Raw genomic sequence first — 14,833 nt, 5'->3', positions numbered from 1 at the left:
AAACAAAAATAAAAAATGTTAGTGCCCTTTTTAAGTTACCAAAAAGATTGGAGGGCAATTGGCCCCCTCCCATGCCCCTTTTTTCCAAAGTTATCTTATCAAAATTTTGATAGCCATTTTGTTCAGTATAGTTGAAAGATTCAATAACTATGTCTTTAAGGGCAAAATAGCCCCCCCAGAGCCCGTGGGGCGAGGCCTGCAGGTTACCATATTTGCCCATTGTTAACGGATAGTATTTGTTTTTGGGAAGTATACAGACATTTTTCGAAGGGGGGGATTTTGTGCTTGGTGTGGGTTTCCATGGGGAGAATATTCCCTAGGGTGGGAAATTTCTGAGGTTGTGAATTTTCCAGGGAAATTTTACAGTGGGGAGATTTGACAGATTTCCTATACGAAGTTCTTGTTAATTATCTTGCATTATCTTTGCCAACTCAATTTTGCACTTGAAGATGTTCCGAGGGAATTATCCAGGGGCTATTTACCCCGTGTTTTGATTTCCAGGAAAAAATTACCACAGAAGGGGGCATTTCCGGAGCGATCGAGAATATCGATTAGAAATTAAAGTATTTTTCAAATGTAAGTTTGCTACGGAGAATTTTTCAGGCTGAACTGTCCGCAAGAAATTTAAAAGGGGGGGGGATTTTCAGTGAGAATGAATCTGTAAGGAGGGAATTTGCACTTTACGTGGGATCAAATTTCCACGGACTAGTTTTGCCAAAATCCATAAGCCAATTTCGTTTTGATTTTTCATGTACGGTGAGCCAAATTTGAACCTGCATTAGTTGAATGAAGGTTCAGAAATTATATGAAAAAAAAACAAGTTTTTTTTTAACTGAAAATAAGGATCGACATTAAAACTTAAAACGAACAGAAATTATTCCGTATATTAAAGCGGCTGTCCCCTCGTCAACGCCTCGCTCTTTACGCTAAAGTTTGACTATTTGTCGCAACTCTAGTTTTTAAAGTCAGAAAAAACTTTAGCGTAAAGAGCGGAGCGTTGAGGAGGGGACAGTCCTTTTTATATACGGAATAATTTCTGTCCGTTTAAAGTTTTAATATCACTCCTTACTTTTAGTTAAAAAAAACTTGTTTTTTACAAGAATGTACCCAGGATTTTTTTCGGAGGGGGTTTTACTCCATTTTTTTTTTGTTGGGGGGGGGGGTTACACCAAAAACCTAAAAAAACGCATACAAAATCTGTTTATGTCCATTTTTGTTACGTTTTTAGGAGTCAGACAAACATTTGAGGGGGGGAGGGGTTCAAACCCCCGGACCACCACCCTGGATACGGCCTTGTTTTTTATTTGATAAGACTAAAACCTAAAAGTGCTTCAGTTCAAAAATGGAAATCGACTCAATTTCGTGGGTAAACATCTGCAATAGAATTGGGGAAATTTTGCTACTGAACGTGTTTGGGAGCTTAATCCATGCAAGCTTATTGCAAAATAGACTAGCATAATAAGCCAGATGATTTTCAAGCCATGGAAAGCTGACAACTCTGTAGAAAATGTAACTGTTAATGTTTAAGCAAGTCGTTCAAATATGTACATGGGAATTGATATTACATTACCTTAAAGTTGGGGGAATGGCATGAAATCTTTTTCGACTCCTTACAGGTGAACATCAGTAAAAAAAAATGCTGGGAGATCCCAATGAACCAGACACTTTGGGAGGCCGAAGTGCCTAAGTTCTCCCCCAGCGTTTACATGCCAGAACTGATTTTCTGTCGGTTCAGTATATTGTTACTTTTTTTCATACGAATGGTAATGTCTCAAGTTATAAATCATACTCCATTAGTCACGGCAATAATATAATTGGCAGCTATATGCATGGTTAGCTAGTAGCACAGGGAAGAATCCACCTGAGACCACACTGTCTCGTAAACAAACGTAAACACCATTTTACTGACCTTCAGGACAGGTGGTAGTACTTCTCCAATGGCCTGAAACTAATAGCTTGCAGCACTGCAAACCAGGCCATAATCCGTTCTAAGCCAGAAACTACCTTGAAGTACCTTGAAATTTGAGCCAGATATTCTTGGAATAATAGAGTGCACATTTTGTAGAAATGCATCTCGTATGCTTGTATTTTTAAAAGTTAATGTAGCTCTTTTAGAACAGTTATTATAAGTGGATATTACGTTAGAAATATAGATCTAATAAATATGATCTTTGTTTTCCTCTGTTAAATGTCTCTGAGGTGTATTTCTAGCAAATTTCTTGAAAAGGGGATGCTATTGTTTTAATAGTTTCCTAGCTTCTGAAGATGTTTTTTTATAGTTTTCAATCTTGCCTTCAAGCTAGTCATTCAGCTGAGTATTTTTCTGAATTCCTAGATGCTGGTAAAGCTTGGATTCGTTAACTCACAGAATTCTTTCTAAACTTTCTCATAAGATGCATAAGATGCATAAGATGCAGTACATTTCTTAGGTTGAAGTGTTACATATCGGGTAGAATAATCTCTCTTGGTCTGACTTCCTATTAACCGTCAAAAGTAGAGCAAGGTGTTTCTCAAGGATCAATTCCAGGGCCATTACTATTTCTAATTGAAGCAAATGACCTAAGTTTCGCAGGAACAAGTGAGGAACCCTTTTATTTTTGTTGTCTATACTTTCCTACTTTTCCATGTGCCCATAATCGTAGTTTGCCTGCTTTGAATACTCCTCTTGTTTTTACCCCTAATAGCACCCTTGCTGCTTTCAATAGAGGAGGTATTGAGGCTCTTAGAAATTTAGTTGGGATCTTTTTAAGAGTTTTACTCTGGCTTTATGCTATCTCTCTTGCTATCTCAGGTTTTTCCTCGACTATCTGAATTTTCCTATCAAAAGACGCTATCAGTAGATCGAAGGACTGCCGTGGCCCTTTCTTAGGCATTCTTCTTGATAAATATTTATCTTTTAAGCCCATATTGATTTGATTCAGATAAACATGTGCAGAAGCACTTTGGTAGTTGAAGATAGCTTTAACATATCATTTTTGGGCCGAATGTGAGAGTCCTCTTTCTTAGCTTAATTCGGATATGTATTTTTTCTGCCCTATTACAGGGAATTGACTTTTCCTTCTTTTCTTAAACCCATTTATAATGCTTATAATCCGTCATAAATCTTGTCTAGGAGACAAACCGTGAAGTAATCAAACCGTTACTTGATCTTGAAAGCCTTAAATTCTTTTCTGTACATCTTCAACTCTCCGGTACCCATCCAGAGTCCCTGAGATTTATTTCATTGGTACTTATGTATTATACCACCAACACTCAATTTTACGCTGCGTAAAACTCGAGAACAAACCGGTTTTATCTGTCTGTATTAAGAAACAATTAGCTTACACTCAGTGGAAAATCGGTGGCGGGTGACAGAATACATTGGAATTATATAATTTGGGCTATATATTTACAAATTAGGGGGGGGGGTAGCTTACCCCCCCCCCCTAACCTTCAAAATTGTAACCCAAATTTGTTTCTAAAGTATTATAATTTCATCAGGTTTTAGCATTTTTCATTAGGATTAACCTAACTTCACTTCTCGAGTGTTGGCGGTAGAGTACATAAATAACATTTCATTTTTTGTATCTGATTGGTCAAAGATTTAACTCAATAGCTCCCAGAGTATTCAGATTCCGTATTCCGTTAAATCTTATTTTAATCCTTTAGTCGCGTATCATTCTGTACGGAACATCCTTTAAGATTCGGCTCGTGAATGTCACCTGTTTGGTACCATCAAAAGACAGAAACAATTTTCCTTGGTCCCTATTTATAAAATTCGTTCCCCCTCTCAAATCAAAGAAGAGACGTCTATAATAGTATTATAAGCGGCAACAAAGCTGTGAAAATCTAAAAAGGAAAGATCATAGAGTTTTAAGATTGCTTAAAAAGGTTGGAACCAATTGGACGACAGGAAATGGATTAAAATTAATTAAATCCACCAAAATCATTTACATCCATAGGCAAATATACGCATAAATGAAACAATACAAACACTGGAAACGAAAGTACTTACCGAGTATAACTATAAGCGTATGTCGTACTCCTAATTGATGTACTTACAACAACTTTTCTATTCATATCAAAATAAGATTTAAAGATCAAATACATAAAACTAATCTCAGGAGAGATCAGCGCCCAAAATGATCATTGAAAAAAACAGCTATGCGCAATTGTGTGACTGAAACTTTGGCAGTCTTGTAGTATTTGCTGGTTCAGTTAGCTTGTGCATAATTATGACCGTAAATGGCTGGACCATTGTATGGATGAGCAAATCATAAGTACTTGAAGACTTATTTGTGCTTCTGGTCTCTACAAAGAATTTAATAACCATTTTTGACTACTCAGTGCAACAAAGTCTCGACCAAGGGTGCAAGCACACATTGGGTTGCGAGAAAAGATTTCCGAGGTGATTTCTGGGCATTATTTCAGAATGAATTTTGAATTTATTTTACAAATTATTGCCAACAGAGTTAATATATTAAAAATTCTGTATTTACGTGTTATAGCGACAACACATTGTTCTTGATCTGTAAAGGAACCGGTTTTCCACATCCACTCGGAGATAATCAGCTTAGCTTGAGCAAGATAAACGGTTTCTATGCAGGTATAATTTAATTAAATATTTAATATATAAAAATCGTTAGGTTAGGTTAGGTCAAGGTCGTATTCAGGATTTTCTTATGTGGGGGGGGGAGGCTACAAAAGGATTTTTTTTCGGGGGGGGGCCTTACACATAAAACCTAAAAAACCACATAAAAAAATAGTTTATAGTCATTTTCGTTACGTTTTTACGAGTCGGACAAATATTTTTTTGTGGGGGGTGGGGGGTGGGGGGTTAAACCTCCTAACCCCCCTGGATACGGCCTTGGGTTACGTATTTAATATAATATTTTCTGGGCGGCCTGTTTTCCATAATTCTCTGTTGTAGTTTCCATAATTTTGTTTCGAAAGTATTATATTTTCATCCTATTTTGCTATATTTCATATACCTTGGTTAACCTAACTTTAAATCTTTGGTGTAGTCAGTATAACACGTAAGTACCAAGTATTTTTTCATAAACTTTTCTGTCCTATTCAAAGGGGGGCACGGGGTGGTGTTAATTGAGCCAAGAAGTTTTGAACTTCAACAAAGATTGAAAATCCTGTTTATCAGAATGTATGCGGTAAAAGCTGTGACGGCACTCGGGCGCCATAGGAAGCTTGGAAAGCTGCCATAGGAAAAGGAAACTTGTGCATTTTTATCAAAATTCAGATTGTAATAGAAGTTGAAGGTAAAAAAAAATCAGTAGAATTAAAAGGCGGAATTAGAATATTTGTGAGCGAAATAATGGGTCATATAGAACTATACGAGCTAATTGCCTTACGTATTTGATCTAAAACTTTTATTTGTAATGATTCTTTGAAAACTATAAAATAAAAAAGGAAATCTTTGACAATAAAGAGCGATACTTAAACCATTTTTGTCAATGGTTGGTTAAGCTTAATCCGCAGAATCGAAATGCAGAAAAAGAATATTTGTGACAAAAAACGTCATATTTAGCTATTAATCACCTTGCGTATTTGAGCTAATTCTTCGTTTTGTAATGATTCCTTGAAACTTAGTTGTTTTTTTTTTTATTGATTTTGGTTCACATGTACAATTAAGAAAACAGCAAAGAGAGATAACATAGAGAAACAGAGACACTACTTGTAGAGAATCTTGTGACTAAAAAATTGTTCGTTTGTTTTATTAGCTTAAATTTGCACAAAGGCTGCAATTAAATCACCCTAAATATTCGTTCATTTTTCCAGGTACAAAATTCTAAACCGAAAGTTTAAAAACCAATGAGACTTTGAATAGGCTAGAATGTGTCTCTCCCTGGAATGTAGGAATTCTTGGATTAGTATATGAAAATATGCCACTGTTGTAAACCAATGAAATTGAAGCACATTTTTTTTTTATCATGGAATTAAAGAAATGTAATCTTTCTATGTCTTTTTGTCGAAACAAAATAAATGGTCATTTATTTATATCTCTATTTAACTAGGCCTATTCCCATGAAGTTCATAAATTAACTAAAGTAGTGTATATTTCTGCATCAGCTGCTACGGAAGAGGAGTTACTACCCCCCCCCCTAATACTTTCATAAGCTGGCACCATTGGCGTTACTTGAAGTCTCAAAAGTGTTTCTTAATGTTCTGGACTTTTCTTGACTTTCAGTGAGCTTTCTGCTAAATATAGAAGGAGAGACAGGGAGGGGATAGGACTAAAATTGAATCTCCAACTTTATTTTTTAATACTTTTAAACTAAGCTGCTTGAACTTTTGAACGGTGCTATGGGCTGATAGCTCCCCTCTTTTTGCAGAAATATTTGAAGTGTAATGTAAAAGAGAACCTTCCTTTGCTTCAGTCAAAATAGAGGGAGAGGCTTAGGAAACATAATAGGCACCGCGAAAAATTTTTTTTTTTTTTTTTTTTTTTTGTTAAATTTGGGTTTATTCATCAAACAAAAAAAAAAAAAATCCAGAAGCTAGGCTTGTACAGAAGAATACTACCCTAACTAAGCCTAAAAACAACAAAAAGAACTATCATATAAAAATCACTAATAAGCGACTATAGCACCCCTACTCGTTATCAACGAGTAGGAGGTGGAGTTAGGGGCCAAGTGATCCCAGCAGCTTTGTTTTTACTGAGATATACTGGAGAATATTTCCCATTTCTCATTTCTCTGCGGTTCTTTAATGTTTTTTTTTTGGTTTCTAAGGGGTTTGCCCTTAGCCCCCCTGTCGGGTGTCAAAGTATACGAGTATTACCAACTTGATTATTTCCAAGTTGGATTTCAAAATTGAAGATTAAAGGAGGGAGTGGTAGCCTTTCTTAAATATAAGAGAGCTTTGGATCGCCAGTTGGAAGTAACAAACTGTAAGGAAAGAACGGCCCATGTCAATAGAAACTGAAACTATAAAAACAAAGGTTTTCTTACAATAAATGCAACACAATATATATCATTACGCTGATTCAAAAATTGGAAAACATTGTTAGTTTTAAAGTTGCTTATTGAAAGCTATTAGCCAACGAAGTTTGTATACTTTTTAAACAGTTTCAAACAGTAACGAAATGTAAGCAAGGAACGACCCGGCTTAATAGTAGCAGAAACTTTAAAAAAAGGAATTTTGATACCAATAGATATATCAAAAGAACCGCCTTTTTATACTGATTTATATGAAATATATAAATTTCATTAAGTTTAGTTTTATCAATCAGAGGTTACGGGCCAGAAATTTTTTTCTTCTGATTTTCGAAAAAAAGGGGAAACATCCCTAAAAAGTCAGGAGATCTTAAAAAAAATAACACCATCAGATTCAGTGTATCAGAAAACCCTATTGTTGTGGTTTTTAGTTTATGTCTGCAAAAATGGGGAATTTTGCATGTTTTGGCCAGAAGAAAGATGACGGATGCGTGTTTATTTGTTTTTTTCCCCCAGGGGTAATCGTATCGACCCAGTTATCCTAAAATATTGTGAGAGGGCTCATTTGAACAGAAATTGAAAGTTCTAGTGCCCTTTTTAAGTGACCAAAAAATTGGAGGGCAACTAGGCCCCCTCCCCTGCCCCTTTTTATTAAAAATTGTCCGATCTAAATTTTGAGATAGCCATTTTTTTCATCATAGTTGAAAGGCCCAATAACTATGCCTGTGGGTATAACATGACCCCCACAGCGCCAGGGGATAGGTCTTTAAGCTATAAATTTGCCCATTGTTTGCGCATAGTATTTTTTGTTGGGATGTATGCATACATTTTCGGAGGGGGGGGCAAATTTTCTGGTGGGAGATTTTCTACAGAGGAATTTTCTATGGGGAGGGAATTTTTCAGGGAGTGAACTTGTCAGGGGAAATTATGCACTGAGGGAATTTGCCAGAATTCTTATACAATTTTTTTATGTTTTTCTTTCTCTTTTCCGTCTCAGTTTTACGCTCGGAGTGGTCAAGAGTAATTGTCCGGGGTAAATTTTCACCGGGATCGAATTGTCTGGAGAATAATTCCGTGGGGAAGGGGTTTATCCGTGGAGGTGGGGCCAGATTTCCTGGCAATATTTAAAATACGTCAGAAATTAAATAAAAACACGTTTTTCAACTGAAAGTAAGGAGCAGCACTAAAACTTAAAACGAACAGAAAATTATACGTATATGAAGGGGGGGTGCCCCCTCCTTGAAAGTTCTGGAAATTAGGTCTTTGCCAGCGTTGTCGTAGAAACGTAAAAAAGGACTCATTCAATTGAGAATTGAGAGGGCTAGTGCCCTTAATAATAGTCGAAAGCGATCGGAGGGCGAATGCCCCAACCTCCCACGCCCATTATTTCCCCAAACACTTCCGATCAACATTTTGATATAGCCATTTTGTTGAACGTAGTTAAACGGTCCGGACATTATGTTTTTGAGTATGACAACCCCCTCACAACCCTCAGGGCTAATGTTGCAAGTTATGCACTGGGTGCATATAATGTTTTCATAGAAAGTGTTGTCGTAAAAACCTCAAAAAGGGCTCATTCGATTTAAAATTGAAAGGGCTATTGCCCTTTTTATTAGTTAAAATTAATCGGAGGGATCCCCCCACGCCCATCATTTTCCCGAAAAGTTCCTATCAACACTTTTATAAGGCCATTTTATTCAGCATAGCTGAAAGCTTTGGAACTTATATCGTTGAGGATGACAACCCTCCTCCATAGCCCTAAGGATATGGATCGTAAGTTATGCCCTTGGGGCATAAGGTTTTTATAGAAAGTTTTGTCGTAGAAGCTTCAAAAAGGGCTCATTTCATTGGAAATTGAGAGGACTAGTGTCCTTTTTTATTAGTCAAAAGTGATAAGAGGGCAACCCCCCCCCCCTCCACGCCTATCATTTCCCCAAATACTTCCAATCAAAATTTTGATATAGGTATTTTGTTCAGCCTATCAGAAAGGTCTGGATATTATGTCTTTGAGGATAAATAATCCCCCCAGCCCTCAGGGCAAGGGTTGTAAGTTATGCCCTGGGGACATAGAGGGTTTTTACAGAAAGTGTGGTTATATAAATTTCGGAGGGGGCTCATTGGATTTGTAATCAGACGCTCTTCCAATTGAGACGGAAAAATAGAAAAGGCAATAAGACCCCGTATGTATATTTGTATCTGATAAAAGAGACCAAGATCTGGTAAAAGAGAGCTGGTGCATCTGGTGCAGGTATCGCCAAAACAGCTGGGCTCGAATTTATCGATGGCACTAAGCTTTCGAAGACTGGTGCATACTGTAAGCTTTCCAGACTTTTCTAGCAAAGTAACCTACAGATGACGGGGCGTCAACTTGACATCAGAACCCTAGGTGGACCAATATACACTATACTACGTGAAGGCTTTACTATCTTTTGAAATAGTTTTACTTCTGGGCGAAGACTACTTCCTTTACAATTGAAAACAAGAAACTCAGTTTTGCTCTCTTTGAAATGAAGTCCAAGTTTCTTGTATAAACCTCTCATTGCACCAAAATTGTCTTCAAAACATGGAAAAGAACAACGTAAATTCCAAATATTTGCTGCATAATGATATAGACCATATACGGAAAACTAAGTTTAATCATATGCTGACTGCTGAGCTTCAACTATACTGTTATTGTACAAAGGTGGTGAAGAAATAGCTCCTTTAAAGATCCCTTTTGAATCTAGGATGATAGCTGAGGAAATTGTTGTCCCACTCTGTAGGCTAATCTTAACATTCACTTGAGTTTTCAATACAAATTATGGAAAGTAAGGACGACGAATTATAAGGACACCAATTATAAACACTCAAAAGCAGCTGGCCATGAAGACAAGAGTCGTATATTTGACTTACATCTAAACCAAGAGTAACGACAACTGTACCAGTCCACTCACACTTCAGGAGGATAATACAAATGAGGTGATGCACATGCTCTTTACTACTACCCTTTTTGAACCAAAACGGGTTGTTTGGTGTATAACACGCCTGCTTTATCTCATCAATAGCCAATACTTCAAAACTTCTACATAGAACCGGGGCTACTGTAATTGGTCTGTGCGAGCTGCACTGGAATCCTCCGATTTCGGATAACTGGAGTGACGAAATGACCAACACAAAACGAATCAAACACTGAAACAAATGAAAAAAATCATTTGTTACAGTAAGATTAAGTGCTCAAACAAAATCGTGCTGCCACTTGCAAGGTGTAAACAGAATATACCCTAATATCCTAGACGCCCTATACCCTACCCCCCCCCCATCAGAATCACCTCCAACTTAGCCAAACTTAACCATACAATACCTCCAACTTAGCCAAACTAACGCTATCTATTCGGCAGAAAAGAAGGCGTGCTGGATCCTTTTTTAAGCAAAATTGTGGAAAGACCTGCAATACGTGTGATTGGTGGACGTTATTGGATTTGACGCCGTGTTACCTCCTCCCTCCCCAATATCTATATTTAGTTGAAAAACAAACATGCGGTAGATTGTTTGAGCTGGAATTCTAAAAGGCTTTTCAATTGTGTCATTTGCCCGGAAAGTTGGCCCCTAACCTTTCTGATACCCCTTGATAGTGTTGTTCATAAGACCATGTCTGGCTTTGCATGAAAAGCCTGATTTTAAGACTTTTCATTTTGCTTCAACTTAATTGCACATAAATTTTGTAAGTTTGAAGGCTGAAAACTGATTAACAGATTCACCAAAGACTAAAATGAGTAAAACTAAAATCACTTTTACAATAAAATACAATAATAAAAAAAAAAAATGCTGATGCTAGGAAAATTTCTAGACTAAATTTTCAGACTAAATGTGAAAGTGTGGGACTGTTTTCAAATATTTATAGACAATTTAAGCGCCTTTCCGACACTGTATGACTCAAGAATAATGTGAGCATAAAGACCAACTGACCATGATTAGCAGTAAGTGTTGAAAAATTCTTTTGCTATGTGAAACCCACACATATGTGGATCAAAACTCAAATTTAGATAAGTATTCTAGAGTTTCTAGATTTAGTTTTTTATAAATGCAGTGTTTTGGCTCCTATGTTTTTGCCATCTTTCTCAAAATATATCGGTTGAAATAAATCTATTTAACTTTCCCAGCGTTCTAATCGTTTTACAAATGACCTAAGGCATGCAGAACTTGTCCTTTTCAATTTGTGCATAAACTTCCTGTCTCAGGGCTGCCACGGGTTCAAAGGGTGTATAAGTGGAACTTAGGAGTCCTTGAATCATTTCGGACGGAAAGTTCAGCTCTTAAAAGCTTTGGGGAGTTAGGTAGAGCAAAAACAAAAACAAGTATGAATAGGAAAAAGAATTGACAGATTTTTTCACCAGCGTGTTTGAATTTCTAATATAATATAACTCTAATCAGATCACAGGCCTAGGGTTAGTTTGGAGAGCGACCTCTCACCCACTAAAATATTACAATATAATAAAGTAAGTAAATAAATAATGGACTAATCTCCGTTTATGGCTCTTCAGCCAGGAATTGCAATGGGGGGGCTGGGGGCCAGCCATCCTTTGCTTTCGCACACCCTTCATTTTTACCTTCCCCAGATTTCAGCAGATGAAACCCATATTTCACCATTTAGAGCTGGGTTGACTCCAGCTGAGCTTACAGAGTCACGCCACTGACTCTAGTTCCAAAGTAAATAAATGGCAAAACCAGGGACCAACCCTTGCCTGTCTGACAAAGGATTCTAAGTCTAGCGCGCTAACCACTCGGCTAGAACCACTAAAACCTAAAACCAGACAACACAATATTGCATTGTAACAAAGCAAAGTAAACGACCAAGCTTTGTCTTAGGGAAGCCAAAATAAATTACTTCGACAGAACGTAGGAAAAGTATCATTATATGATATACTACCTTCAAAATTTTGGTATCCAAAGTTCAACAGAGTTGGAAAACATTGCTATTAGGTTGGGAAATTTTGTTCTAATGATCGAACACTTAAAGAACCAATGACATTAAAGTAATAAACAGTTTTCGCCCTCTGAAACTGTCTCAAATCTTAGTGGTGCCAATTCTTGAAATTTTTTGGGGGATAAAAATGTATTTTTCAAAATATGGTAATTTTGTTTCTCAATTCTTTTCAATAAATACAAAAAAAACATTGTTCAATGAGAATATCGAAAAGGTACTTTGAGAAATACAGGGGTGGGAGGACAACAAAATCTATCTAATACAATTCCCCGCTTTCTGCTAATACCATACCTACTAATACCATCCTCCCAGGGACGTACCCAGGGGGGCTTCCTGGCCCAGGACTCCCCAAATCTCGTGATTTTTTTTATTTTCCCATAATTTTCTGATTTTTCTCACAGAAAAATGGGTTTGAAGGATCCCCCCCTCCCCCGAAACAAATTCCTGCGTACGTGCCTGCATCTTCTGCCCCTCCTCCGATCGTTGCCACTGTTAGGTCTATTCATATCTGAAAACCGCAATTTTCAAAGATTTTTCATTTGGTTAATTCAAAATTATGTAGTTTATTGGGCAGGGTCACATTTTTGTCAGTATTGACACGCTGAATTGTGAAAATAAATAATCACAACTAATTCTTTAAATCTGACTGCACTTTCTGACTTAAAAAAAAAACAAAAAATATTAACAACCTGTTGATTCCCTAAGACAACTACACTTTTAAAGGCAAGCTACACCTTCTTAAGCTGTACTGTGTCCCTTTTTTTTAGCTTATACTTCACCGAATTTTAAGTTACATTTATTTTTTAATTGTGTACCCGCTATTACCAAAAACTGCATAACTTCACATGGAGGTTTTTTCATGAAAAAAAAAATAATACACGTTTTTTCTTAACTTGTGACCTTTTTTAATACCCTTTTTTTTAGGTTATACTTCACCGAACTTTCAATTGCGTTTATTTGTTAGTATTGTGCCCGCTATTACCAAAAACTGCATAACTTCACATGGAGTTCTTTTTCATTAAGAAAATAATATCCGTTTTTTCTAATATAATATACTATTACTACTACTACTACTACTACTACCAATACTACTACTAATACTACTACTACTTCTACTACTACTAACAACAACTTATTTCAGCACTAAGCCGCCTGTGGCAAAGACGGCTACGGACGCTCCTCCTCCATCCCTTTCTATTTGAAGCCTCCCTCTTTACAACCTCCAAAGAAGCTCCGATTTCCCTTAAATCTTTCCCTATGATATCCTCCTAACACATTCCGGGACAATCTGCTTTTCGTTTGGCCCTACACGGTTGGCCGACATGCACTATCTTTGGCAATCTGACATCCTTCATCAGCAGAACGTATCCTAGCCATTTCAACCTCTCTCCCATTATATACCTAGAATGTGGGATTGAACCACATTTTTTGTAGAGCCTACTGTTTGAAATGAGGTCAGTCAGTAAGGTACCCAAAACCAATCATAGACAATTTCTCAGGAAACAATCTGGAAGCAAATCATCCTCTGTGTTTTGTAGTGCCCACGCTTGAGAACGATTCTTAACCACTGTCATCAATTTAGTTGCCAATATTCTAATATTAGTTCACAGACTTAACTTCCAACTGTTCCAAACTTTCTTCACCTGTGATCAAATATCCTGTGCCTTTGCAATCCTACTTTTAACATATTCACTGTACCTACCGGTGGTCGGCGTCTCCCAACCAAAACTATCCCTCGTCTGACTTGAACCCCCCCCCCCCCGAGAACAAAACTCGGAAATTACCCCTTCCCACCGGAAAACACCCAACCGGGAAAATATCCCCTCCTTTGAAAAATACTTCCGAGAAAAAAAACTTGAAAAGCCCACCCCCTCGGAAAATATTCACTCCACCCGCTACTGTTTGGTCTCCAATTACTTGTGATTTACGTATACAAAAAAGGACTAGAACTATCAATTTCTGATCTGATGAGCACCCTTCCAGGTTTCTGCGACGATGAGGTGGAGGTGTGGTTGGGGAAGGGGCAGTTCCCCTCCTATATGGAATGAATTCTGCTCATTTTGGGGCTTTACTTTCATAATTTCAACGTAGACCAGAAATACTCCCAGAAATCATAGGGGGGTAGATATCAATTTCACATTTTGTTGCGTTTTTAAAGTTTCTTTTGCCCCCTCCCCTACAAAATACCTCCCTATCCTTCTCATACTCGAATCCTGGTTATGGCCCAGGGGATTAAACATCAATTTCTACCTCCACCCTCCCCTCCTGTCTCCCTTAGAACTAATTCTGTATTTATCCGATGGCTCAATTAGAGCTGAGATGTTCTGGCATTAAAATGCACCCTTTGAGGTATATCCCTTCCTTCCTAACTAAAAAAAAATCAGAGAACCTCATTGTAGACGTTTAAGTGCCTTTTTAATTTTTGTAAATTGTCCATTACTTACAGATAGTATTTGTTATTGCAAAAATTACGAACATTTTTCACGGGGAAGTTTCCTACAGGAGGAGGGGATTGTATGGATGAATTTTAAGATGGGAGGAATTTTTTGGGAATAATTTCCTTTCATCGGGGATATATTTTCAACAGGGGGTTATTTTCCGGAAGAGTATTTTCCAGAGGAGGGTATTTTCCGGCAAATATTATCCACGGTGGGGTATTTACCGTAAAATATGACCTTTTGAGGTTCAAATATGGCCTTTTGAGGTTAAAAGTCGTGTCTCACAATTTTGAATTAGATAGACCATCTCCAGCAGCTTAATGTATCAAGATATTGAATCTAAAACATAACTAGTGATACCACGTTCAAACTGACGAAAAAGGAGGCTATTAGGAATCAAAATACGCGGTGACCCTAGCTGGAATATATTTTAGCTATTAAGATATGTTGTTCACTGTGAAACAAGTGATTTTGTGACAAGCCTGCAAGGTGTAGCTCAGTGG

The 14,833-nt window shown here is 37.2% G+C and overlaps 1 protein-coding gene across 3 annotated transcripts in view; it reads right to left on the bottom strand.

Moving 5' to 3' along the window:
- Window positions 1-14,833, bottom strand: part of dnc (phosphodiesterase dunce) — a 562,555-nt gene that overhangs the window by 421,829 nt on the left and 125,893 nt on the right. Inside the window, exon 1 of one of the 3 annotated variants that reach the window (XM_089096266.1) lies at window positions 3,995-4,134. The exons of the other annotated variants lie outside the window; for them this stretch is intronic. Coding sequence (XP_088952392.1) covers window positions 3,995-4,089 — 95 coding nt within the window. The 5' untranslated portion in view covers window positions 4,090-4,134. Of the gene's footprint in view, window positions 1-3,994; window positions 4,135-14,833 lie in introns of those variants that run through there. 3 annotated transcript variants of the gene reach the window in all.

This window comes from Artemia sp. Qi Xiang Cuo, chromosome 11 (genome assembly GCF_049724085.1).
Source record: "Artemia sp. Qi Xiang Cuo chromosome 11, ASM4972408v1, whole genome shotgun sequence".
Lineage (NCBI taxonomy): Eukaryota > Metazoa > Arthropoda > Branchiopoda > Anostraca > Artemiidae > Artemia > Artemia sp. Qi Xiang Cuo.
This window is presented reverse-complemented; position numbering and strand designations above follow the sequence as displayed.